This window comes from Ylistrum balloti, unplaced genomic scaffold (genome assembly GCF_031769215.1).
Source record: "Ylistrum balloti isolate Yb309-2 unplaced genomic scaffold, AGI_CSIRO_Ybal_v1 Utg369852, whole genome shotgun sequence".
In the NCBI taxonomy this organism is placed as follows: Eukaryota; Metazoa; Mollusca; class Bivalvia; order Pectinida; family Pectinidae; genus Ylistrum; species Ylistrum balloti.
The window spans coordinates 1224748-1249941 of NW_026782004.1; the positions used below are offsets into that span (position 1 = coordinate 1224748).

The 25194-nt window shown below is 35.4% G+C and overlaps 2 protein-coding genes across 3 annotated transcripts in view; one reads left to right on the plus strand and one right to left on the minus strand.

The window, feature by feature from the left end:
• Positions 1 to 3277: 3277 nt before the first annotated feature.
• On the minus strand, positions 3278 to 10175 carry LOC132545688 (mitochondrial uncoupling protein 4-like). The gene is made up of 10 exons (XM_060209377.1): positions 10079 to 10175; positions 8479 to 8607; positions 7593 to 7655; positions 7003 to 7087; positions 6459 to 6581; positions 5858 to 5970; positions 5288 to 5372; positions 5061 to 5150; positions 4483 to 4585; positions 3278 to 3915 (listed from the first exon to the last, which is right to left on the minus strand). The coding sequence occupies exons 1-10, from the start codon at positions 10173 to 10175 to the stop codon at positions 3844 to 3846; spliced, it is 960 nt and encodes a 319-aa protein (XP_060065360.1). The 3' UTR covers positions 3278 to 3843.
• Positions 10176 to 23729: 13554 nt separating this feature from the next.
• LOC132545681 (filamin-A-like) overlaps positions 23730 to 25194 on the plus strand; it is a 33674-nt gene continuing 32209 nt past the window's right edge. The window contains exon 1 of one of the 2 annotated variants that reach the window (XM_060209369.1): positions 23730 to 23982. The gene's annotated coding sequence lies outside the window, so the exon portion shown is untranslated. The remainder of the gene's footprint in view (positions 23983 to 25194) is intronic. The other variant, XM_060209370.1, reaches the window with a different exon arrangement.

Sequence of the window (25194 nt, forward strand, 5' to 3'; positions counted from 1 at the left end):
TGAGATTTCCAGACCATGAAGACAAAACCTTCTAGCACACTGCTTACAAAGATGTCAAATATTTGAATCTCTTTGCCTTTAGTAAGTGTATATATATAGCTCCAGTGCAGTCACCCCAAGTTGGTGTTTCTGGGACAAAAACAATATTTTTGTCAATTTTTACTTCAGTTTTTGTCAAAAGTTATTTAATTTCTTTCACCAATGATGATAATACAAAAACTATATAAACATTTCTGGTTATGAGTGATGATAGACAATTCTCCACATTATGAATAAAATTGTCTTTAACTTACATTTTCCCTTCATTTTTAATTTTTTAAATATGTGAAACTAAAATTTAATACACTATAATCAAATAAAAAGTATAAATCTGGTTAAAACAACTGATGTCGTCATCGTGACATAATGGGTACGAAACTATACCATAGTTAATCACCTGAGGTCACAAATCCTTGTCACAACATATCGAAAACTCCCCATTAGGTAATTTTTAAAAATGCTAATGCTATATTGATATAATGCTTTACCCTGAGGGTTATCTAAAATGGATGGAACTGTTCATTAATATTAAAAGACCAGATATTAGAATAATCAGATTTTAACCTACAAACTAGCCTTCCAATTCACACATACATCAGTATGCTTGTACATATGTATTTGAACATATAGTTAAAAATATCTATCATTGAATATACTCCATATTAATATCAAGTATTTTAATATTGATTTATCTGTACTAATGCAGAATGAGTTTTTGATTATTGCCATGTTAATGTGTACTTTATATCAATAATAACCAAGTGTTAGGTAATCAATGTAATTGGTAACAAAAACACAAAATTATTAATAAATTGATGTATTTGAAGGCTGATCACATCATACTATATTACAGTAAAACAAAAGCTGTTTAAATGTGCGTAATAATTTATGGACTCATTACCTAGTTTCTTAAATAGGAAGGAAAACTATTATCGAAGTATTCCAAATCTTGATTGCCATATTATAGGTGTGCAAAATTTAATCAACAGTATGTAAATATGTGGAAATTTTGGCTGCTGAAAAACTTTTTGATAAACTAGTTAAATGCAAATTCTTCATGAATTCAAATGCCTTAAGGGAAAGTAACATGTTTATCTCGGTTTCGCTCCTTCAAAGCAGGAAGACAAAAACTGAATCAATCAATACATTAATTTGTTGGCCATTCTGGACAAACTTATATTTACAGCTCTGCAGGCAACACAAAAATGTCTACAATAGCATCAAACCCTTTTTTCTATGACATTCAGTATCATATACAGAACCAACCAGGGATGTATAATACATAATAATATTATATATCCCTGAAGAGTTTATTTTTTCATAATTGATTTCCTAAGATTGTGTCTGATTACAATTTCTCTGTTATGTTACAGCTATTATATTGTATCAACGTTTGTGACCAGATAACAACACTAATGTTGTATCTTATACATTTGTAATGTGTTACACATCATTTGTAATTCTCTTGTTAAACTTACATGTTTCCATATTCTGCTTACATATCAACATTTAAAATAAAGGAAATTCAATCCAAAAATGTGTGAAGTTTGGCAGGACCTAGGATGATACAAACTATACAAATATATGATCATCCAGCCTCATCACACCTGTAAAGTACAACTCTACATGCATCACATCAAATCTTACATATATCAAAAATTAAACTTCTTGATTTTGATCGTATCATTAGCATCAAAATTTCATACCATAATATCACACAGCAATCTAACATAAAACATAATGATTTGACCCCTTGTACATATTATTGTGTAAAATCTTTATCATCATAATCATACATGTCACACACCAAACACTAATGTCAAGTTGACTGGATTATTCTAAAATTTATATACCTCCTCATTCTCACAAAAACTCCTGTTTTATATCAACACAGACTACTCTAGCCTCTTTATACTCATATATACACAGTATATATAAAACAACATTTCATCTACTCAATAGTGACCCATCTAAAATCTACAAAACTTGCCATACCCATTACAACAGACCAATAGTTCAATAGCAACTACCATCGTTACACTCATCACAACGTCCAGTTAACCAAAACTACTGTCACATTTATACATCGCATCACACTCACTTTTTATACATCCAAGTGTCCCTTGTCACACTCATCACAACGTCCAGTTAACCAAAACTACTGTCACATTTATACATCGCATCACACTCTCTTTTTATACATCCAAGTGTCCCTTGTCACACTCATCACAACGTCCAGTTAACCAAAACTACTGTCACATTTATACATCGCATCACACTCTCTTTTTATACATCCAAGTGTCCCTTGTCACACTCATCACAACGTCCAGTTAACCAAAACTACTGTCACATTTATACATCGCATCACACTCTCTTTATACATCCAAGTGTCCCTTGTCACACTCATCACAACGTCCAGTTAACCAAAACTACTGTCACATTTATACATCGCATCACACTCTCTTTTTATACATCCAAGTGTCCCTTGTCACACTCATCACAACGTCCAGTTAACCAAAACTACTGTCACATTTATACATCGCATCACACTCTCTTTTTATACATCCAAGTGTCCCTTGTCACACTCATCACAACGTCCAGTTAACCAAACTCTCTTTTTATACATCCAAGTGTCCCTTGTCACACTCATCACAACGTCCAGTTAACCAAAACTACTGTCACATTTATACATCGCATCACACTCACTTTTTATACATCCAAGTGTCCCTTGTCACACTCATCACAACGTCCAGTTAACCAAAACTACTGTCACATTTATACATCGCATCACACTCACTTTTTATACATCCAAGTGTCCCTTGTCACACTCATCACAACGTCCAGTTAACCAAAACTACTGTCACATTTATATGTCGCATCACACTCACTTTTTATACATCCAAGTGTCCCTTGTCACACTCATCACAATATCCAGTTAACTGGGACTTTTGCCTCATTTACACAGTGTACCATACTCACAGTTTATAAATCCAAGTGGTCATCAGCACACTCATCATAATTCTTACACTTGGAACAAGACAATATGTACACTTTCTAATGTCTACATTCTCATCAGAATTTTTTATATAAATATCAACCTGGTGTGTTTTTTTCAAATCTTTAAAATACAAATAAAAAAAATTATTGGACCTCTATCAGAATGATTGGGAACTGAATAAAACTGATGGACAATTAACATCAAGTATGTATAGACAAGGAATGATGTCATACTGTCAGCACCAACGATTTTATCAGAGTAGCCCTGATGAGGGTAATGTGTCTACTACTATTACTACTAATTAGGAGAGTATCCCTACTGTATGTTGAAACTTTGCTTACCAGTAAATGAAACTGTTACAAAATGATTTCTTTCTTGAAAAAGCAGGGTCTAGCCCCTATTCATTTGGAATGTCCTCCTCTTGTCAAGAGATTTAATATTAAAGATGAAGTATGTTATGTACCTATACATGCGTATTTGAGACTATATTAGCCTTAAATTATCTTAATGACATTCCATAAAAAAATAAAAATCTCATACAATGAAAAATAACTCTCTTACATCAAAAAACAACGCTCATCATCCTATTTCCATAATCACAATTTATAAATCACACCTACTACACTCCAAGACTGTACACATACCATACCAGAATGTACTTGCATTATGACATCATCCAGTGTCTGCATCACATCTATGGGACTATTTCTCCATAGTTACTAGTAACAGAGAGGATTTTTTTATTTGGCACTTGAACAGATATGTAATGATACTGCCAGATTCCTGAGTTGTATCTGTCAGGACAACTAGAATGAGCCCGCTCCAGTCCATCGTCGTACTTGTTCATACGTTAGCCAGAAAGTGAGGGACCAGGGAGCCTGTAACACAGGTAGTTTACTCAATAGTAGATTTACAACCTTGCATTGTTTCAATTTACAAGATTAACAATGACACATGAAATTAAGTATAATATATCACAAAGCTTCGCCATCAGTTATTGATGAAAATACCTAAAAGAAAAATGGGAGCTGTTGGAATTTTCTACCTGTATCTTCCACATATATCATCACATGAACTGTTTTGAACAAATGTACAACCAACTACTCCTTAATCTCACAAAAGCATTGGAAGTTACAATCCTTCTTTTCTCAAATTTTGAAAAAGGATATGCTATACATGTATACATAGTTTGTACAAAAGACACACAAGTTAATAGCACCTTTTCATAACTTAGAGTGAGATACAGTAGAGCCAAACAATAAATTAAACTGCATCATACAGCTGTAAACTTAGTCATATAGAAAAAGTTCATATCATTTCCTAATGGGGTGGGTGACACTCAATATTATTTCAAACACCTCTGTTTCAGAGAACTTTTACATATATCATTTTAAAAAAATAGTAATTTCATGAGTTTTCATGTCATGGTGAAAAAAGTAGCCTACCATTCGTAGCCATATAGGGACAAATCCGCGATACAGAGCCCAGAATCCCTCCTGCTGCACTGTTGTTACTAAGCAGTCTACAGAGCCTTTGTACTGCAAGCCCCTACAACATACAAAACAGTTCACAATGAGACAAATCATAAAATACATCATTATCTTCATCAAGGAATTCCAGTATTATAATAACTGTACAACTATATTACACAATATCTAGGTCTTGGTTTCAGGAATTATCACAAACACAAACACTTAAGACTCTTTATAGTAACTGCTGCAAATTCTTCCTTAACACTGATATAAATTTGTCCAATTATAATGACCTTATTAGTAAAGGCCTTTAATACATCTCAAAATATACAACAATAAGTATATTATATTCAGAATACAGACCTGTATTTAATATTAGACATGGATCTGCAGTATATAATATATACATGGTGAAACATGTGCTTGCATATAAGATCATTACTACCAGAACTACAGAACATGTAGCTGTGGATTACCACTGTAGTGTGAAGTTCAGTTAGAAAACTACCATAACACTATAGATGGATATGTCTAGTAAAAATTTGCTTCACCTGCCGTTTTCTGTAGGTTGGTTCATGATTCGTGTCTTGACGTTGTCTGCAGGTGTTCCTAGAATAGCTGCTACCAAACCAGATAGGACACTATAGCAAACACACAAAAAAAAAGGGCAAATGAAAAAGTAAAAAAAGTATCAAAATATTACATTCCGCCTAAACCACACACAGTTCTACAGCATAAAGAAAAAAAAAACTGGTGTAAATGAATGGTATACACATACCTGGCTATTGTGTGTGTAATATAATTATCCTTAAGAGTTGTCCACTTCAATAGATTCTGCTTGGCTGTATCATATGTACATAAATCTGGAAAAGAAGATATTTGAAATCTTAAAGTACAAGCACATGTAACTAAGAATATTCTTTATGCAGAAAAAACAAATTAAAAATTGCTGTAAATTGTATCAAAGGTTTACATTGTCTAGGAATGCAACCCGCTTATACTTATGTTCCAAGTGTATTACTCCACATTGTTGCCCTCTTCACTAAAAACTTACCTCCCTTGTTAAACACTGCAGTCTTCTACATTTAAGATTGAATTCTCATGTTGACTAGTGCTGCCCTCTATACCATAAACTTAGCTCCCTTGTTAACTAGTACTGCTCTCTTTACTATAGACTTACCTCCCATGTTGACTGGTACCGCCCTCTACACTAGAGACTTACCTCCCATGGTAACTAGTGCTGCCCTCTACACTAGAGAACTACCTCCCAAGTTAACTAGTGTTGCCCTCTATACTAGAGACTTACCTCCCATGTTAACTAGTGCTGCTCTCCACACTAGAGACTTACCTCCCATATTAACTAGTGCTGCCCTTTGAACGTTTGGAACACATCCACGGTAGAGTCCTTTAAATCCTCCCTCAGCAAAAATCTTTTTAAATGCATGCCAACCACCTTTCACTCTTGAAAACAATAGCAACAGTTATTTGTAAAACTTCTTTGCATGTTATATAGAAATTACCAGGAATATGTCCTGTAATCATTCATTAAGAATTTTGTACCTTTATTAAGAATCACATCTTCTGAATGAAGACAATTATTGCAGAGCTGAGATGACTTCAATTTGGACTTCAAATCAAAGATGGTAGTCTACTGACCGAAATATTTTTTCTGATAACTTCTCAAATCAAGAGGGCTAAATTAGGGACCAAGGGGAACCTACAAAATGTACACACAAAATTTCCGATGATCCATCACGTATTTTTCAAGAAATAGTAATACTAAACTTTCACTATCAAAATCCAAGTTGGCAACCTGACAGAAATTTTGTTTTTGAGATCAATCGCAAAATTAAAAACGGACCATGGATATCTGGCATGAAAAAGCCACCCATCTGAAAACTGTTTGTCACGTATAGAGTCATGTAAATGTTTTTTTAGAGGTAACAAACCTGGGGGGTTTGCCTTCAAGTCTCCGTCTGCCTTCCATCTGCAACTGAACTTTGACTAGATCTGTTGGACTGACGATGAACTGACTCAGGGCCCCAGCTGTTAGGCCACCCAAGGAAGCTTTCCTGAGTTAAAAAAAAATATCAGTTATAGTCTATTGGGCAATGAAGAGAAAGGTCTTTTTCAGTTACTTGTACAGTATTTCAATTGTACACTGAATAGGTCATTGACCAACACTGGTCACATAATGACTATTTACAAACTACAATGTGTCAGTATAACAGAGACAAATGCCCATTTTGGTTCTTACGCTTGACCTGACCTAAGATGGTCCTACAGTTACTTATTTCATTTTGATCAAACTTGCTTTACAATGTCAGAAAAATCCTACCTTCACAATGGACTCAATGACCTACATTTACAGCAATGTGAATTCTTCCTTCACTTTGTGATACAATGTAATGACAATATCACTTAGTAAGATAAAAATAATGACTTTCCCTTAATTCATTTTTTTTTTTATCTCTGGCAGTTTCTGTAACTTACCAGACAGGGTACGATCCATCAGCTTCTTTTTTTAAAATACTTTCTCGTATCACTTCATAGAATGACATACGCAATCCTGTATAAACTAAAAGAAACCATAAATCAATTCCACGTCAGAGTAATATCGGATAATTTGCTTTGTACAAAGATGATCCGCTTAGTCAAATACTATCTTTTTTATCATTAAATTACCATACCTGGTAGACTAGAGTGATCACTGTAATACATGTGGCCAGTTTTGGTTGAATATTCTTTAGAACATAAAACAACTATTGTCTGAATAATTACACGCCAATATGTAGAAATGCAACAGAGGTGAAATTATTTTTTGTTTGGTTCATATTAACAATACAGGGGGCAAACAATAGCAGTCTTCTAGTCGTCAGACATCCTATATACACCCAATTGTGTCAATATTAAGATATCGGGTATAAGTGTGCCTTCATTAATGTATGGCATAGAGATGTAATTGTGCAACCATTAATATATGAGGTGTACCATTATAAGGCACAGTTTTATGATATATGTGACAGCCCTACCAATAAACTTCATAAATGTCTGAAAAAAACATACATGTACAGTGTACTTACAAACATGTCTGGTGAGGGCTGGCATTAATCCCTGATATATACTGCTGAAGCCTTCTTCTCGGACTGTTGGAAAATAATTCAAGATAAAAACTATCACAAGCACAAGTATTAGTGCATGGTATTCACTGCACAATGTTTAGGGCATACGAAACAACTTTCTGCACATATAACAAAATTATTTCTGCTTGTTGTACATAAACATCTTGTATAATACATAATCAAAGTGATTATAAATATGAAAGCTAAGAGTATGTAAATCTGCTAGGGATTGATATGGAAATCTGTGTTTCTGTGTTTAGTCTGTTTATCACGAAGCTAAAGGGTCTAATTCCAGGACCACTAAACAAAGCTGATATTGACATATACAATATAAACAAATCACAGTACACTACGCCATGATGACCCAAGATAAACCATTTCTTAAACAAGCCTTTTAGTTGTATCTATGCCTTGCTATAGTGGCTATCTATGACATGTTACAGTGGCAATGTCTGTGCCCTGTTACATTGGCAATCTATGCCCAGCTTCAGTATCTATTGCTATGCCCTGCTACAATAGGGATATATGCCCTACTACAGTGGCTGTCTATGCCTTACTATGTACACAGTGGCTATCAATTTGTATTAATGCCCTGTCTATGCCCTATTACAGATGCTATCTATGCCCTGCTATGTATACAGTGGCTATCTATAAACTGCTACAGTGGCTATCAATGCTGTATCAATGCCCTGTCTATGCCCTACTACAGTGGCTATCTATGCCTTACCACAGTGGTTATCTATGCCAGCACCTATAGTCATCCCCCTTTAAAATCCCAGGTTTCTGCTCTTGATGTGCCATTCATCATGTGACAGCAGACCAATGCATACACAGTGACTTTTCTTACCAATGCCAACAGCAGTGGCCACCATACCACGTTGTGGCATAAAGGTTCCATGACTTCCATTGCTGCTGGCAAGTACACCCTCCCTTTGTAGTTGTAATCTTGTCTTTGTGATGTCAAATGGATAAGTTGCTGCAAGAAAGTAAACAAAACTTTATCAGATTACATAATAATTACTATACTTATCTTTCAATATCTGCATATTCATTTAATCTGTAGATTTTTATCACTTATCAGCTTGTGAAATAAGTTATTATGGTTTACAGGAAATTTTTTATTATTTATTAAGGCTAGTATGAAAAATATGGATTATACCATATATCAGATTTCTATCTGGGACATTAAATAGAGAGATAAACAAACTAGGTCCACCAGACTTCATTGGCATTAGCTTATCTGATTGCTCATTCATGATCTGTGAATTCAATCATCAAATCCCCATCACAGTTACCTAATCTTATCTACCTGTACCCATACTGAGGTAGGTGTGGACTTTACACTCACTGGCCTGACCAGAGCCATTTTGTTGGAGAAGTTAATCTCATTAATAATAAATATACTCAACTTTTTAAAAGTATTTCATTTAATGATGATTTTCTTCATATTTTAGACTGAAAGTGGTATACAATAAAGGGTTGTATTTCATCAGTTAAATAGCTTAAACATGCGTTATTATTTCATATTGTCAAATTTTCTAAAGTTAAATTATTTGTAACAAAAGTTATCACCATCAAATAAAAATTATTTAGCTTTCTAATGCTGTTTAGTTTGAAAAGATTGGTTTAATTACTTTTGAAGAAAAATGGTTTATAAAAACAGCAAGGACAGTTAAATCAAATTTCTTTGCTATATTGTTAAAAACTGATATAAGCAGTTTCTCCGCACTCTGGTTTTTATTCATTTTGAGTAAGTTCAAGCTAGATACATGTATATGGGAATTTTGTGGATTTCTTTGGCTCGACATTTCACTTGAAAGCTACAGCAACAAATACACTGAGTGAAAGATAATGATGGGTATTCAATTGATTACATTGTCTTACGACATAGAAACATACACAACTATTTTTTACATTTGCAACATAAATGTTTTTCGTTTAGTCTCGGACGTGCGACATATTACATGTCCCTTGTTAAATTTTACATTTATTTACATCATGCCTGTTGTTTATCAAACGTGGAGACAATCTAATCACTATACGGTTTTTGCGTCAGTTGACACAGAAAACAATAGAAAGAACTTCATATAATCAAGTAATAATCCCATCTCAATACAGTCCTCAGCTGTATACTGCATGCCGAATCCCATTACTAGACAAACAAGGTGCCCTTAGGAAATATCAATTCGTCATTGTTCAAGTACAGTACTTTAACATTACAGTAATATAATTTTGATAATCTTAATCAACTGTTGCAAATACGTAACACTGTTCATAATTTTTATTTATAAGGAACTGATTTGCTCCAGGCATTCTATAATCAGCTCCGATCAGCTGTTTGAGAAGGGGAATAACTCCCATTTCTCATTCCGAGATCAAAGTACACAAAATTTAGAACACGCATAATCGTTAATCTGTTCTTTAATGACACCCACAACATTACTCACCTGCTTCTGCCACAACCGCTGAAAATGCTGAAAGTGCAAATTTAAATGCAAACGGTTCTGGATTATCTTGTGTCGTCTGTCTATTGCCACCCGTCATGATGTTGTGGCTTCACCTTGTCGTATAACGACGTCCTTCACGACCTATTTGAAACAGGAAATGCAATCTACAATAGGATTTGTTGTTCTGCATTTTACTCTGTATTTATCTTTATTGTTCAATTAATGACTTATGTGTTATTTATTTCATTTCGTGCTCACGTATAAAGTCAAGTTTCCTATATTTTACAGAACAACAAAAAGAAATATTTACGAAAAATACATAAACAGGAAATGCTTTCCCCTAAAACCGGATATACAAACATTATATTAATAACAGCAACATTTGATCCGGACTGGGGACGAAATAAAACGTAAAGAATTAAGTTGAAAACTGCAAAATTGCTTTTATCTGGTTTACGGACCAAAAGTTGATCATTTAAGTCTGAATTCATTAATCGCGAACTTGAAACAGTGTTTAAAACTCGAATTCATCGGCTCTAATAAACATGTTTTTCTATTACAGTATGCTGTATATGACATGTATCATGTATACACAATTTTGTTGTCTTAATTGCTCTCTCTCTCTCACACACACACGCACACACGCACACACGCACGCAAGCACACATACACACACACGCACGCAAGCACACATACACACACTCACATTTGCACCCCCCCCCCCCCACACACACACAGAGATATTTTGTCAGCAAAAAAGTTGAGAATGCTGCTTTTCTATAACGCATAACCAGTCTAAATAACATCGCTAGGATGATGTTTGAAAGTCAGTAACCCATTCGGAAATCAATCAGTATTGATTTTATGTCGTTGACAAATGAATGATGAAATACATGTGGGTGTCTAACAGAGAACATCATTTATTTCAATGCCTCCGCTAGGCGTTATAGTGTCTATTCTGGAATAGAACATTTATGTTACAGTGATGAAGTTACCGTGTGTGTCTCCCTAATGGAATATGACATATGACACCGCAAATCTTGCTTTTTATTTTTTAGATTCAAGTGTATGATTTTTGTGATATTTTCTGTTGTTCTGTTGTTTTTTTCAAGATTTTTACTAAACTTCAGGTCAACAGCAGTTAAACTGTTGGTTCTGCATATGCGCGTGAGAGCCTACGTCATCATGAGGTCACAGAAAGTGAATGCCTGGGTGTTCGTTTTTTAAATGATATATTATTACACAATGCAATAGTATTTTTGTAAAGAAAACGGATGTTTACCAAGCTGAAATGCAAACGTGGTTGGATGAGTAAGAATGATGGCAATGTCATGGATGAAATCACATCGGCAGGACAAGCAAATCCGAAAATATGTATTTGTAAATCGAAATATACACCAGATTACTCATTCAATGATATCATAAATGTGGAGGACACGTTGTCTTGTGTTAATTTAGTTGTTTATCTACATTTCTAAGAAGCACATGCATTTTTCGTTGATTTCATGATGGTACGCTGTTTCCAGTCGAAGGTTTGTGCAAATTTGACAATATTAGTATAAAAAATTAACGTGTTTAAAAAGCTACGATTTCAATGACCATACCCATCAACCTGTCTTTTTTGCTACTCTACTCTGTGTGTATGTGTACATGTATCCTTTGTATGTCCATGTTGGCCGAAACTCGGAAAAGGCTCACTAATTTTGTCTTTCGTTACCCTCGACAAAATACAGCTTATATGCCACTGACCATGTATTCTCTTTTTATCCTACAACTAGTTCTGCGATCATCGGAATACACCTATTAAGTGGTTTTAGCACGTGCGTTAATTCGACAGAATTACTTCTTAAATTACTTTAAAATTACGTTGAACAATAAAAATATTTGTTGAAATAAGCAATTTTACATGTTGTAATGGACAAGCTTATTTACGAAAATTAACAAAAATCGTTGTCATATCCGTTGAAGTTTAGAATTATATTTCTGCTCTCTCTATATAATTATTTTGGCGTACGCTCTCTCTTTATATATCAGGCAAAATTCAGCTCTCTCTATATAGCAACAAAACTGTTGAAGCTCTCTTCTGAGCTCTCTCTTTATAGCTTATGTTTGATATATTTTATATAGTGCTCTCTCTATATATATAAAAATATTATATGCTGCATATTTTTGCTCTCTCTATATATATACATATTATATGTATACATAGTAAGCTCTCTCTATATATATACCTATATGTTCGCTCTCTCACATATTATTGTTAATATTTTAAGTTCTCTCTATATATATAAATTATACAGCTCTCTCTTTATATATATTTATATGCTCTCTCTCTTATATATACATATTATATGTATACATATTTTAAGCTCTCTCTTTATATATACATATTATATGTATACATATTTTAAGCTCTCTCTATATATATATATTTTTTATGTATATATGTATATCAAGCTCGGGTACAATTACGATAGGTAATTTAAATCTGGAGCCTTCACATCAACAACATAACTGTATATGATGTATTGTGTTAATGTATTGATATTTGTTTGTTTACATGTTACAGTAGGGATATTTGCTTGCTTTGTAACGGATAGCTCTACAGGTCGAGAATTTTTTCGCACAGCAGTTGCTCCCCTTTATGCAGCAACGGCTACATGTATAGCTGTGATTGTCTTTAATTAGATGTGAAAACTGACAATAAGAAACGTTTTACAGCGTAGTCATCTCAATTTACAAAACATTATATATAGGGATTCCAGTGCAACTTTTCACCTTTAAAGTGGTATATGTTGTATGCAATACAGTTGTTTCGACGACGTTATCAACAGATTTGGATTATCATTCCATTAGTTGTGTATCATGGTACGATTTGAGCGCGTATCATAATTTCAATGTGTTACGTAGTTATTTCAATGTGTTACGTCATGATTTCAATGTGTTACGCCATTATTTCAATGTGTTACGTCATGATTTCAATGTGTTACGTCATTATTTCATTGTGTTACGTCATGATTTCAATGTGTTACGCCATTATTTCGAAGTATCATGCTATGCCTTTAATATATATTTTTATGATTTTGATTTATAGCGTCAAGATTTCAATGTTATGTCATGGCGTTGATGCACTCCGCATCCACTATTTTAATTACGTTCTTGTTGGAAGCAACGTACATGCATTTAATTTAAACTCAATAATGTATGTGAAGTTGAACTAATTCTGTTTTTGTGTTCCTATATACGGACGCTGTGAATCTAAACTAAACAAAATTTGAATTGAAGAAAACAGGAAAACAGTTTCAAGAACATTGAATTAATGTTAATTTAAAATAAACTTTCTTAGAAAAAAACATCGATTTTTTTCATTGTGAAACAATCATAATCATGGACACGCCTTGGAAGGGTTTCAGCAAAGTTGGAGACTTGTAACAGGAACTATCGCCCTGGTAAATGTTGGAATTTATACAGCGATGGTCATAAATCAAAAATAGGTCTGCTTATCTGTGACATTGCTAAAAATATGAGGGATTTTCCAGACTAAGTCTTCGCTTTCTTCTTAGGATATGAGATAATAAACGACATAGTTTATGAGTTCTGTAGAATGCGATAACATGAAACTCGGATATCGAAATCTTAAATCACAGATATGCTGTAGACAGCGTGTATTTAAAGGTTGCACCAAACAAGCATAAAAGTTTTACACATTTTGCCTTGCACTTTGCACTGGTATAACATACATGATGCATTTTTGTAAAACGATGTGATTTCTTGTTATCAAATCAGTTATCAAAATAAGTAATGGTTGTAACATTATTCAGCACAAGTTCCTAATAAATATCACAACAGGGATTGAGAATATATTATCGCTTAATGAAATCATCATGGTTATAACATCACAAAGTTGGGGTAAAAGCCATCAGAACCATTAAAATGTAGTATGAATTGTTGAACGCAAACATCACAAATTTGCTGACCAGGGATGTTACTAGTGAGAAATAAGAAATACAAAATAGTGGAAATAATCGTGTACACAAAATATGTAACTTGTCACAAGGCAGAGGCGTATCTAGAAATACTTAATTAAAAATTCACAAGTCGATAACATCAATACATTTTCTTTAATTTGTAAGGTAAGAATGATCAGTTGCAGTGTTTGACAAGTGATAAGACCTATTATCCTTAGCATTGTTCGGTACCGGTCGTCTCTCTCGACCGTTCTGGTAACCTACCGGCATTTTATGTCACTTTCCGACTTTATAACTAAAGAGAGGTCTTGTGTGGGATAAAGATATCTAAATATAAGGAGGAGAATGTTACCTCCGTTCAGCTACAAAGGACATTCATCACCTACTTAATATTAGTATGTTCTGGCCAAACACGTCCAGATAGCAAGCACTGCAACATGTTCGTATAATCCAAAGTGTCGTCAACACTGTGATCGTTATCCGGAAGAAGATGTGTTTGGTAACTGGGCCGGAGTTGGAGAAAGTGCCTATAAGTTATTAATTATAACGAACAGTTTACGAGGTCGTACAGGCGAGAAATGTAATCTCCCTTGGAGAGACCCAAATTAACCCTGATTGGTGATCTCGATGTTTCAAGGTAGTACATTCTTGCTTGCGTTATTTGGCATGCACTGCGTTCATCCTTGGACAAACTAACGATTGATGACTTTTATTAAAAGTGAAAAGGCTTGGTCAGCCCAACTGCAAAGATTACCTAAAGATAAGAGACACTCCCACAATTCCCAGCAATATCCATAAATTGCAAGTTTGCGAAATTTTGTTCATTCTTGTTTCACGGACACGGTTAAGAAAATGGCGAATAATCCAACACTGCCTTGGCCATGGAACACGAACCCATCTCTACTGGCGCAATACCAGACATCCCCGGTAAGTTCACGCACTGTTCGACATGTTGTTGAATGTCGTTAGCATGTTACAAGTAGTTTTCCTGATCTCGTACTACTCATAAATATTATTGTTATCTCCATATTACACAAAGAAAACGATTTAATAGAGTCACACAATGGTCAGAGAATATTTACATGATGTAAAACTACTCTCCGGAAGTTGGCGAATAGCAGTTTCCTTTTCCGCTCAAATAGATCGTGCATTACGGAAGGGAAAAAAGCCATAATTTGGCACAAAATACATTTGACGCTTGTTATTTATGTTTCAAATCAGATTTCCCATTAACTCGGTGTTAATCTGGTGGTCTTCATAGGAGTATAGATACATTTTAGACAATATGACGTCATTATGGCGCCACGTTAACCTATGTTACTTTAACGCTTTGCAAATCGCCCGAGATTAAAACGCATTGTAGATTTACGTAATTACTTTGATAGTTACAATCCTAAAGATCTCTTCTAGTAAATAATCAGATAAGGAAATGTTTTATACACGATACTTGATCAAATAGACACGATGATTTTGTCTTTTACCTTTTGGTTTATTTAATGTTATTTCCTTTGGCTGTGTGTTTTACCGGTTGATGGCCCTAATGACCTTTCATGTGTTGACGGACCGTTAAGAATGTCATAATTATGATAATGATTTAGAATAAAATAAAAATGCATACATAATTCATTTTCTGTCACTAAAATTGCATTTATTTTAACAATAAATACAATCCGACAACCATTCAATTTGTTACTAGTTCCTATACTTGAATGGGCGACAAAACGTCGTTTATGTAACTCTCTACTGTTGGCCAAAGTCATCTACATTGATTAAAAATATTTATACGGCCATAATTGTATATTTCGTTCACTAGGATTTCTACTGTCGTAATTTTAACTCTTCCTACAGCCCGTGTGTTTGTAGATGTCCGTCCCTAGACTGACAACAGTCCGTATGTTTGTAACTGTATGTCTATAGACTGACAACAGTCCGTATGCTGTATGCCCTATATTGACTTCAGTCAGCATGCCTTTAGCTCTGTGTCCCTAAACTGACTATATTCTTAATGTTTGTAACTGAATGTCCATAGACTGACCACAGTCCGTATATTTGTGTATGTCTGTTTACAGACTGACTGCAGTCTGTATGTTTGTCACTGTCTGTCTATAGACTGACCACATTTCCGTATTTTTGTAACTGTCTGTCCCTTGAGTGTCTACAGTCCGTATGTTTGTAACTGTCTGTCTATAGACTGACCACAGTCCGTATTTTTGTAACTGTCTGTCTATAGACTGACAACAGTCCGTATGTTTGTAACTCTCTGTACCTTGAGTGTCTACAGTCCGCATATTTGTGTATATCTGTTTACAGACTGACTGCAGTCTGTATGTTTGTCACTGTCTGTCTATAGACTGACAACACTCCGTATGTTTGTAGTTTGTAGCTGTCTGTCCCTTGACTGTCTACAGTCCTTATATTTGTGTATGTCTGTTTACAGTCTGACTGCACTCTGTATGTTTGTCACTGTCTGTCTTTAGACTGACCACAGTCCGTATTTTTGTAACTGTCTGTCCATTTACTGACAACAGTCTATGCTTGCAATGTTTGCTCCTAGACTGAATAAAGTCAATACACCTTCAGCTCTCTGTCACTAGACTGTCCGTACGTTTTTAAATGTCTGTCCATAGACTGATTAATGTCATTATGATGTAACATTCTGTAGCTGTCTGTCAGTTGGGGTAGCCATATTCTTTTTAGAGCTCCTTAGCTGCAAGGATGTTGTCCAATTCTTTTAACTGTCACGAAATAGACTACAGTTTTAACGTTACCAACTGCTCCCAGACACACTATAGTTCCAATGTTACTAAATGTCCCCAGTAACACTACTGTTCCAATGTTACTAACTGTCCACAGACAGAGTACAGTTCCAATGTTACTAAGTGCTTTCAGACGCACTACAGTTCCATAGTTACTAACTGTCCAAAGACAGAATACAGTGCCAATGTTACTAGCTTTCCCCAGACACACTATAGTTCCAGTGTTACTAACTGTCCCCAGACAAACTATAGTTCCGATGTTACTTACTGTCCCAGACAAACTACAGGTCAATTGTTACTAACTGTTCACAAACACTCTATAGTTACAATGTTACTAACTGTCCCCAGACACACTATAGTTCCAATGCTACTACCTATCCCTCGACATACTATAATTACCATGTTACTAACTGTCCCCAGACACACTATAGTTCCAATGTTACTAACTGTCCCTAGACACACTATCGTTCCAATGTTACTACCTATCCCTCGACATACCATAATTACAATGTTACTAACTGTCCCCAGACACACTATAGTTCCAATGTTACTAACTATCCCTCGACATACTATAGTTACAATGTTACTAACTGTCCCCAGACACACTATAGTTCCAATGTTACTAACTGTCCCTAGACACACTATAGTTCCAATGACACACTATAGTTCCAATGTTACTAACTATCCCTCGACATACTATAGTTACAATGTTACTAACTGTACCAGACACACTATAGTTCCAATATTACTAACTGTCCCCAGACACACTATAATTCCAATGTTACTAACTATCCCCAGACACACTATAATTCCAATGTTACTAACTGTCCCCAGGCACACTATAGTTCCAATGTTACTAACTGTCCCCAAACAGACTACAGTTCCAATGTTACTAACTATCCCCAGACACACTACAGTTCCAGTGTTAGTATTTGTCCCCAGACAGAGTACAGTACCAATGTTACTAACTGACCCCAGACACACTATAGTTCCAATGTTACTAACTGTCCCCAGACACACTATAATTCCAATGTTACTAACTGTCCCCAGGCACACTATAGTTCCAATGTTACTAACTATCCCCAGACACACTACAGTTCCAGTGTTAGTATTTGTCCCCAGACAGAGTACAGTACCAATGTTACTACCTATCCCTCGACATACTATAGTTACAATGTTACTAACTGTCCCCAGACACACTATAGTTCCAATGTTACTAACTATCCCTCGACATACTATAGTTACAATGTTACTAACTGTCCCAGACACACTATAGTTCCAATATTACTAACTGTCCCCAGACAGACTACAGTTCCAATGTTACTAATGTTACAACTATCACCAGGAAGTTTCAATGTTACAGTTCCAATGTTACAATGTTACTAACTGACCCCAGGCACACTATAGTTCCAATGTTACTAACTATCCCCAGACACACTATAGTTCCAATGTTACTAACTGTTCCCAGACACACTACAGTTCAATGTTACTAACTGTTCCAAGACAGAGTACAGTTTCAATGTTACTAACTGTTCCCAGACAGAGTACAGTTTCAATGTTACTAACTATCCCAAGACACACTATAGTTCCAATGTTACTAACTGTTCCCAGACAGTCTACAGTTCCAATGTTACTAACTTTTTCAGGAGGTTATTTTAGTTTCGGAACAATTTCAAAGCGAGGATACCATTTATTTGTTATTGCGGAAAAGATTGAGATATTGCGGTGGTAGACTGTACGAAGTGAACGTGAAGGGATGTTATTGTTACCGACAGACTATGCAGGCATGAAAGGTTTAATGTAGAAAAAATCTAACACACGATATGTATGGTGACCTTCATGTTCATACGATGTAATACTAAAGCCCACCCCTTTTATTTGATCAACAGCTGATGGTTAGACATTGTACACTTGTTTTCTATTTTTCAAACGGGTGGCGGATAAATGTGGATGGTTTCTGGCAACTAGTATTGTAAAATAATATCCCTAATGAAAAACATGATTTTTATTCATGGTAAGGCAGAACCAGGACCCAATTATCTTCGTGACGTGACACGAGCGGAACTCTTGCTTTCCTGCGATGGCCTCGATGATACCAGTTTGATAAAGTATTATAAGATGTGATATATAACTGATGCATACAATTAAGGACAAGATACATTGGAATACGTTTACAGACATAAGAATAACTCCACAGATGTGTACTCAATACTTCCTCAATAAACACAGGCCCTTTGCTGATATACACGATTTGACAGCGATCAGGAACAGCCTTGTAATGCTCGCAGGACAGCATTCCCTGTGTTTGTATGCACTGCAGGTGTGCACATTCCTCTACTGTTGAGGATCAGACTAGACGTGGTAAACTCGACAAGAATTCTCGGAAAGGAACAAGAGTTGTGGTGGGACTGGCAGAACTTCATGTATCGCTCATACGCTAATGAGATATCGGGACGATATGATCTGAAGCATTAGAAATTTGTGTTTATCATTATAGATTATAAACGTAAAAGTTGTAAATGTCAGTGGTTCCATCATGGAATTAAGGAACCCTACACCATGACGTCATTTATTCTTCTTCTAAACAGGCATTTTTGTGCAACAGTTAATAAAGGGTTTCCGGTGTATCCTAGAAATATATCTGTAATACTATTGTGATGTGAAATTACGATGCAATACAGTCACACCAAGCCTTCTTGTACCACGCAGCGGGGTTAACCAACGTGATGATCCACAGGAGATTAGTAGCCTTTCAAATCATTCCGAACCCACGTGTTTGTACCGATGACTCGCGTTTGTGCCGATTACTGAGATGTTTGAAATATACAATGTATATATTCTATATAGCTCACACCTCTGTAGGTCACAGTGCACAGCTGATGCTTACATAAACAAGTACGTCTTGCCTTTAAAGGATGACATTTAAATTTTAAGAACGCTGTTGGTTTGTAGGCACGAAGGTGGAAACTTCGCTTCTACAATTGCTCAAATCGTATACATGTATTGTTCCCTAAATCCTTTAGCATATTTCCACAAAAGTTGGGAGTCGTTACATATCAACACTTTCGGGAAACACTTGATCTAATTAAAATGACTGTCTTTTAAACACGGAGAAACAAAATCCTTATCGTACTGTATGTTGAAAGACTTAGTGCAGGGAAACACCTAAAGTGAAGAAACTTTAAAATAACATGACCCAGACTCTCTAGTTCTTTATATGTTAAAAATAAATGTGTTCACAAAATTGTAACATTAAACGATAAAACTATTGAGATCGGAACATAAACAAAACAACACAGATATATGTATACATGTGAATTACTGGTTTTGTTCCACCTTTTCAATGGTCTCTCATTAAATTCTCATCTGTTCTGATTTTGACCTTGTTTTGTCGAATTCGAGTCTGTAGGAAGATTTTGATGACATTTCTGTACTTTCATTGTTGTATTTGCTACCAGAAGTGTACATATACATGTGTATTACATGTTTATTACGTGTTTGACCGTTTTTTCTCTCTTTTCATACTGTGTTTTTAAACAAAGCCTAAAAGGAGCACCAGGTGAATAGTTCCTTCCATCTTGTTACTAATGTACAATTATTATGGCTAACTTACCTGACGATGTATTGAAATCATAAAGTAAATAACGAAATATTTTTTTATAGTTTTATAGTCAGTGTGGCCTGAATCTGTATTTTGCTACTTCTTCTCAGACTTCTAAACTTTTATAACACTAACGAGTCCTTGAAGGACAGCTGTGATAAAGTTCAGGTCATTAATTGACTAACTCTCAATAACGTACAATCATTTATAATTACCTAACTCGGTAGCATAGGAGGAAATTTTAATTCTACATAGGTGTGGAGAAAGACTGTCGTTGATATCAAATATGAAGTTGTAGGAATACAAAATATGCTTGTAATGTAAGATTGGGTTGGTTAAGTCCTAGTGCCTTTCAACTTTTTTACATTTGTACATGCCGTAAAGAAACGTTTAATTTTCCTAAGACCACTTCCAACTTTGTACAATATTTCAGAAGTCGTTCCAACGGATAAGCTCATTTAAATAAGGTTTGAAACAATGTTTTCATGGTAAATTGAATAAATTAAAACACATGCCCTTTTATAGCAAAATCATTTCAATATTTTCAATTCCAGTACCGACTCCTATCTGCTACCTTTACGACAAAATTACGGACTACGCAATTGTTACAACTAAAATATTCATAGATTGTAAATTAATGTGCGTGCGCATGGATATATTATTTGGAATGCTAATGGGGTTTTGAAAAACAATGATATAAAGCTGGTCAGTTTTTCTAATTTTCTATGCTTACAGATCCTTCTTGGTTTTGCTATGAGGAATATTATCTCAACAAATTTTTATGAACATTTATTACAATATCGTTTCTCAGAATTATTTGATCGAAACGAAAGAAATTGTTTCCCTACATGATTTAAAAAATCTCTTGTTCGGTAGTTATTTCTTTGTTTTCATCTTATCGTAACTGGTTTAAGAAACGAGTTTCGGGTTTTCCCGTTTGTTTGTTTGTAGGAGTGTGTGTTTTGATAGACAGGGAATTACAATATCATGCCAACACGAGGAAGTGTTTATCCCACATCCTTTAAACTGTGTTACACAGTTGTTCTTTTCGATATTAAAGCATCTGGAAATGAATTACATATTTTTCGTATCTTTACTTAAAACTTAAGTAATATGCCAACAGCGCTACAAATACTTTGTCAAAATATTTATTAAGTTGATTACAGACAACATCCCTCCGTTTATAAATTGTACACAATGCAGCAGGTGCATAAACTAACAGATACTACCATTAATTCCACCTGTCGGACATATTGCTGTATAGAGCGATTGTTTAACTGAACATTTCATAAAAAAAAGATCATATCTCTCATGTTCAGAAAATGAGTGGCCATCCCCTTACCAATCTATAAGACTGTAAACGTACCGTGACTCTGCAAACCAGGTTTACAGCTCATTAGGCAGATAACAAATACATCACACCACGAATCTCTCCAGCCCTAATAAACTGTTGTATTGAGTGAGTTTTGTTTATTCTAACCATCATTGCTCCTTGACCGGACCGTCCATAAGCAAAGACCTAATTTCTGTAACGTAAACCATGAACCGCGTGCTGACTTCCCGCCACTCTTGAAGTCAACCGCCGTCTGCATCTTGTTAACGTACATTAGAAATAAAACGAAATCTCTTGAACTGAGTGTTTGCTCTCCCTGTTTGATCTGGGATCTTATCGGGCCGTCCATCAGCACGCGTCGCTTTGGTTACGTAACAATAGTCCATTTGTCTGTTGATTTTTGTATAACAATGTTCTCACAGAGCTAACGATAACTGGATTATGTCTTTCTATAGCAAGCGCCAGATTCTATCTCAGAACGTGCTCTATAATCCAGGATAATACTGTAATCCCTCTCCCTACTGTATGTCCTATCGTCCGTCATACAAAGTCCACAATGAGATGTAATTTGTTATGAATTTATATAAGTTATAAGTATTTACGTGGATTATTAACGAGCCAGTTATTTGCGCGTGAATTTATCTTACGGATAAGTATCACAAACCAAATGTGACAGACCAAATACGGCATCACTATCCCTAGGTAACATAAAGCCAGAATTTCACTTGATAATCAAAACTATTTATTTACGTGGTGACAAGTCTAAATATGGAGGACTCAAGATAGGATGAGAATAACAAGAGGATGACGTCATTTGTACTTTTAAGCGATGTTTCTGTTTCTTTTGAAAAAAAAAAAAAATCCCCCGTCCTTCCGGTCTTGGTGGAGTAAATGTTATCTTGTACACTAGTAGGGAATTTGATGTTGTTACACTAATCCTCAGTGGTGCTATTAAGCTGAAATTTTACGGAGAATTACATTTGGTACATCTATTCATTTATCATGATAGAAAAGCCTATTTATTCACGGCATTCTTTTTTATTTGCCTTACACACAAAGAACAATGATTTAACAACGCTATAATTAGCACTAATTACGAGAGAACAGTGGCATATTGTTTAAAATCTGTACTCAATATCTTGACCACCGATTTAACATGGCAATGGATATAATAAAGTTTCTACAAGTAGTTTTAATTGTTCATTGTGAGCCATGTACTTAAGCGTGGGTTATTTAAATATCATTAAAGATAAACTGTTTTATTGTAGTCGTTAAATAAAAAAAAGAACAAAAACTAAAACGCTCTAGTGATATTAAGTATGGAACAATCAAGGGACTTAAATATATACTCGAATCTGGGGTACTGATTTGGATACAGAGATGTAAACCCATGAGAACTAGTAGATGATGCTGACTATGGTAGAAATATGTGGTCCGTGAAACATTTGTTTAGTATTACATCATTTCATTCTATAATACCTTTAAAATGCTTTCAAAACCTTTTTTATTAGAAAGGCCTGACAAGGTCGTTTTTGCATGCACTTTGGCACGAACGTTACACGTAGAATTCTATTCTAGCCAAGGCACTCTCGTTCACGTCCAAACGAGTTAGTCTCACCCCTCCACAACCGTGTTCCTTTGACTCTGTACAAAGTCTCATTTATTTCTCTTGGCATGCATGTTTTCTAAACAGCTTGCAGTATATGTTTGTACCTTTTTATCGCATCATTCGTATCCAATCACACCAAACCATGGTTCCGCTTGAAAAAGTAGTCCCTCAAAGAAATGCATAACAAGATTTCAATAGACCCCTGATATGTTTAAGTTTAGGGTTAAAGTTTGTAGTGGTCGTGTAAATGATTTGCCAGGAGTTGAGTGGGAGAAGCATTTGAAGATAATGTATGGTATTCCCCCATCTTGATTTATCTAACGCAAGCGAAATTTGGTACAAGGTATCCATGGCAACTTGAAGGATGAGTCGATCGGTAGGGAGGGTAAAGAAGTGCCCGGCAGCTCACCACTGTGTTGGTAAAGGTGTAGGTACTGGTATTGACACTGTGCGGGGGGCGACACAGGCGAAGACCGGGTAGGACCAGTATAACGATATGTTACTTTGATAACTCGCACATTGCCATCATTACAGCTATTAGCATTGAGTGAATACCTGGTAGCCTTAGTAGCTTCTCACAACGTGCACACCAGTGGACGGCGCAGGTACCAGGCAGTAGACTTTAGCCACTCCAAAGGTAAGCGGAATGACCACTTAGGCCTATAAGTTTTTGTAACATCAATTTATTACACTATTATATTAAGCCGACATCTTATAAATTACATACAATATAAAGTATAGCGACGACATCACTTAAGGATTTCAGGAATGGAATTTCTTTTCGGCAAAGTGTCCAGTGATAAATACATATCATTTGAATCTATTGGAGCACGTGACTATTGGTAACTTCTCCAAAAATATGTTTATTGGTATAGCTTTTCTCTGCTTCTGGTAGATAAGGTTGAAGGGGAGTCCAGCATAGATGTTTCGTTACAGAGATAAGCTCACCTTCACGGTTGTATGTATATGATATGGCGTTTTGAAAAAAAATATACGTTTGTGGATATAGAAGGGTTCTGATACGTATATTACAACATACAATGTACAATACTGGCGCCCTAGCCTTAACTACACGGGTCTGCTTCGTGGACATTGTCATGGCTGAAATATCTTATAAAGATAAAAAGTGTTTAAGTTAATTACACTTACATCATGTTAGAGTTACGAGTAACCGGCAAAGACTTGCATAATTAACTCTCGGGAGTATCATCTCCAAATCTTGGCAAATGTGCAAGGCAGTAGTTAAAGGTCAAGGTTTACTTGCATTTAATCATCTTTATACTTCACTGGGGTACCAAAAGGAAATTTAACCTTCAGGTTTATTTTCTGAACATGGTGTACTGAATGAATAGAACAAGGGGTACCATGAGGGTGCTGATGGTGAACGTGAGGGTACTAATGGGCTAGTGGGTAGGAAATTGATTGGTAAACGAGAAAGTACTGATGGAATAAAGAGGCTGTAATGATGTTTGCAAGAGGGCGGTGATGGGTTTTCAAGAGAGGTTCTGATGGGTTATGAAGAGGGCTGTGATGGGTTTTCAAGAAAGGTTCTTATGGGTTAGCAAGAGGGTTGTGATGGGTTTTCAAGAGAGGTTCTGGTGGGTTACTGATATGTAAGCAAGATGATACTGATGGATTAGAAAGTGGACATTGATGAATGAGTGAAAGGATAGTGATGGGTTAGTAAGAAGATAGTGATGGGTTAGTGAGAAGATAGTGATGGGTTAGTGAGAAGATAGTGATGGGTCAGTGAGAAGATAGTGATGGGTTAGTGAGAAGATAGTGGTGGGTTAGTGAGAAGATAGTGATGGGTTAGTGAGAAGATAGTGATGGGTTAGTGAGAAGATAG

Excerpts from the sequence above, each read along its gene's own strand:
- LOC132545688 (XM_060209377.1), bottom strand. The coding sequence starts at position 10,175 with ATGACGGGTGGCAATAGACAGACGACACAAGATAATCCAGAACCGTTT. Across the intron at positions 5,151-5,287 it reads ATTACACACACAATAGCCAG|TGTCCTATCTGGTTTGGTAG; the intron begins GTATGTGTATAC and ends TGTTTGCTATAG. Across the intron at positions 3,916-4,482 it reads TCCCTATATGGCTACGAATG|GCTCCCTGGTCCCTCACTTT; the intron begins GTAGGCTACTTT and ends CCTGTGTTACAG.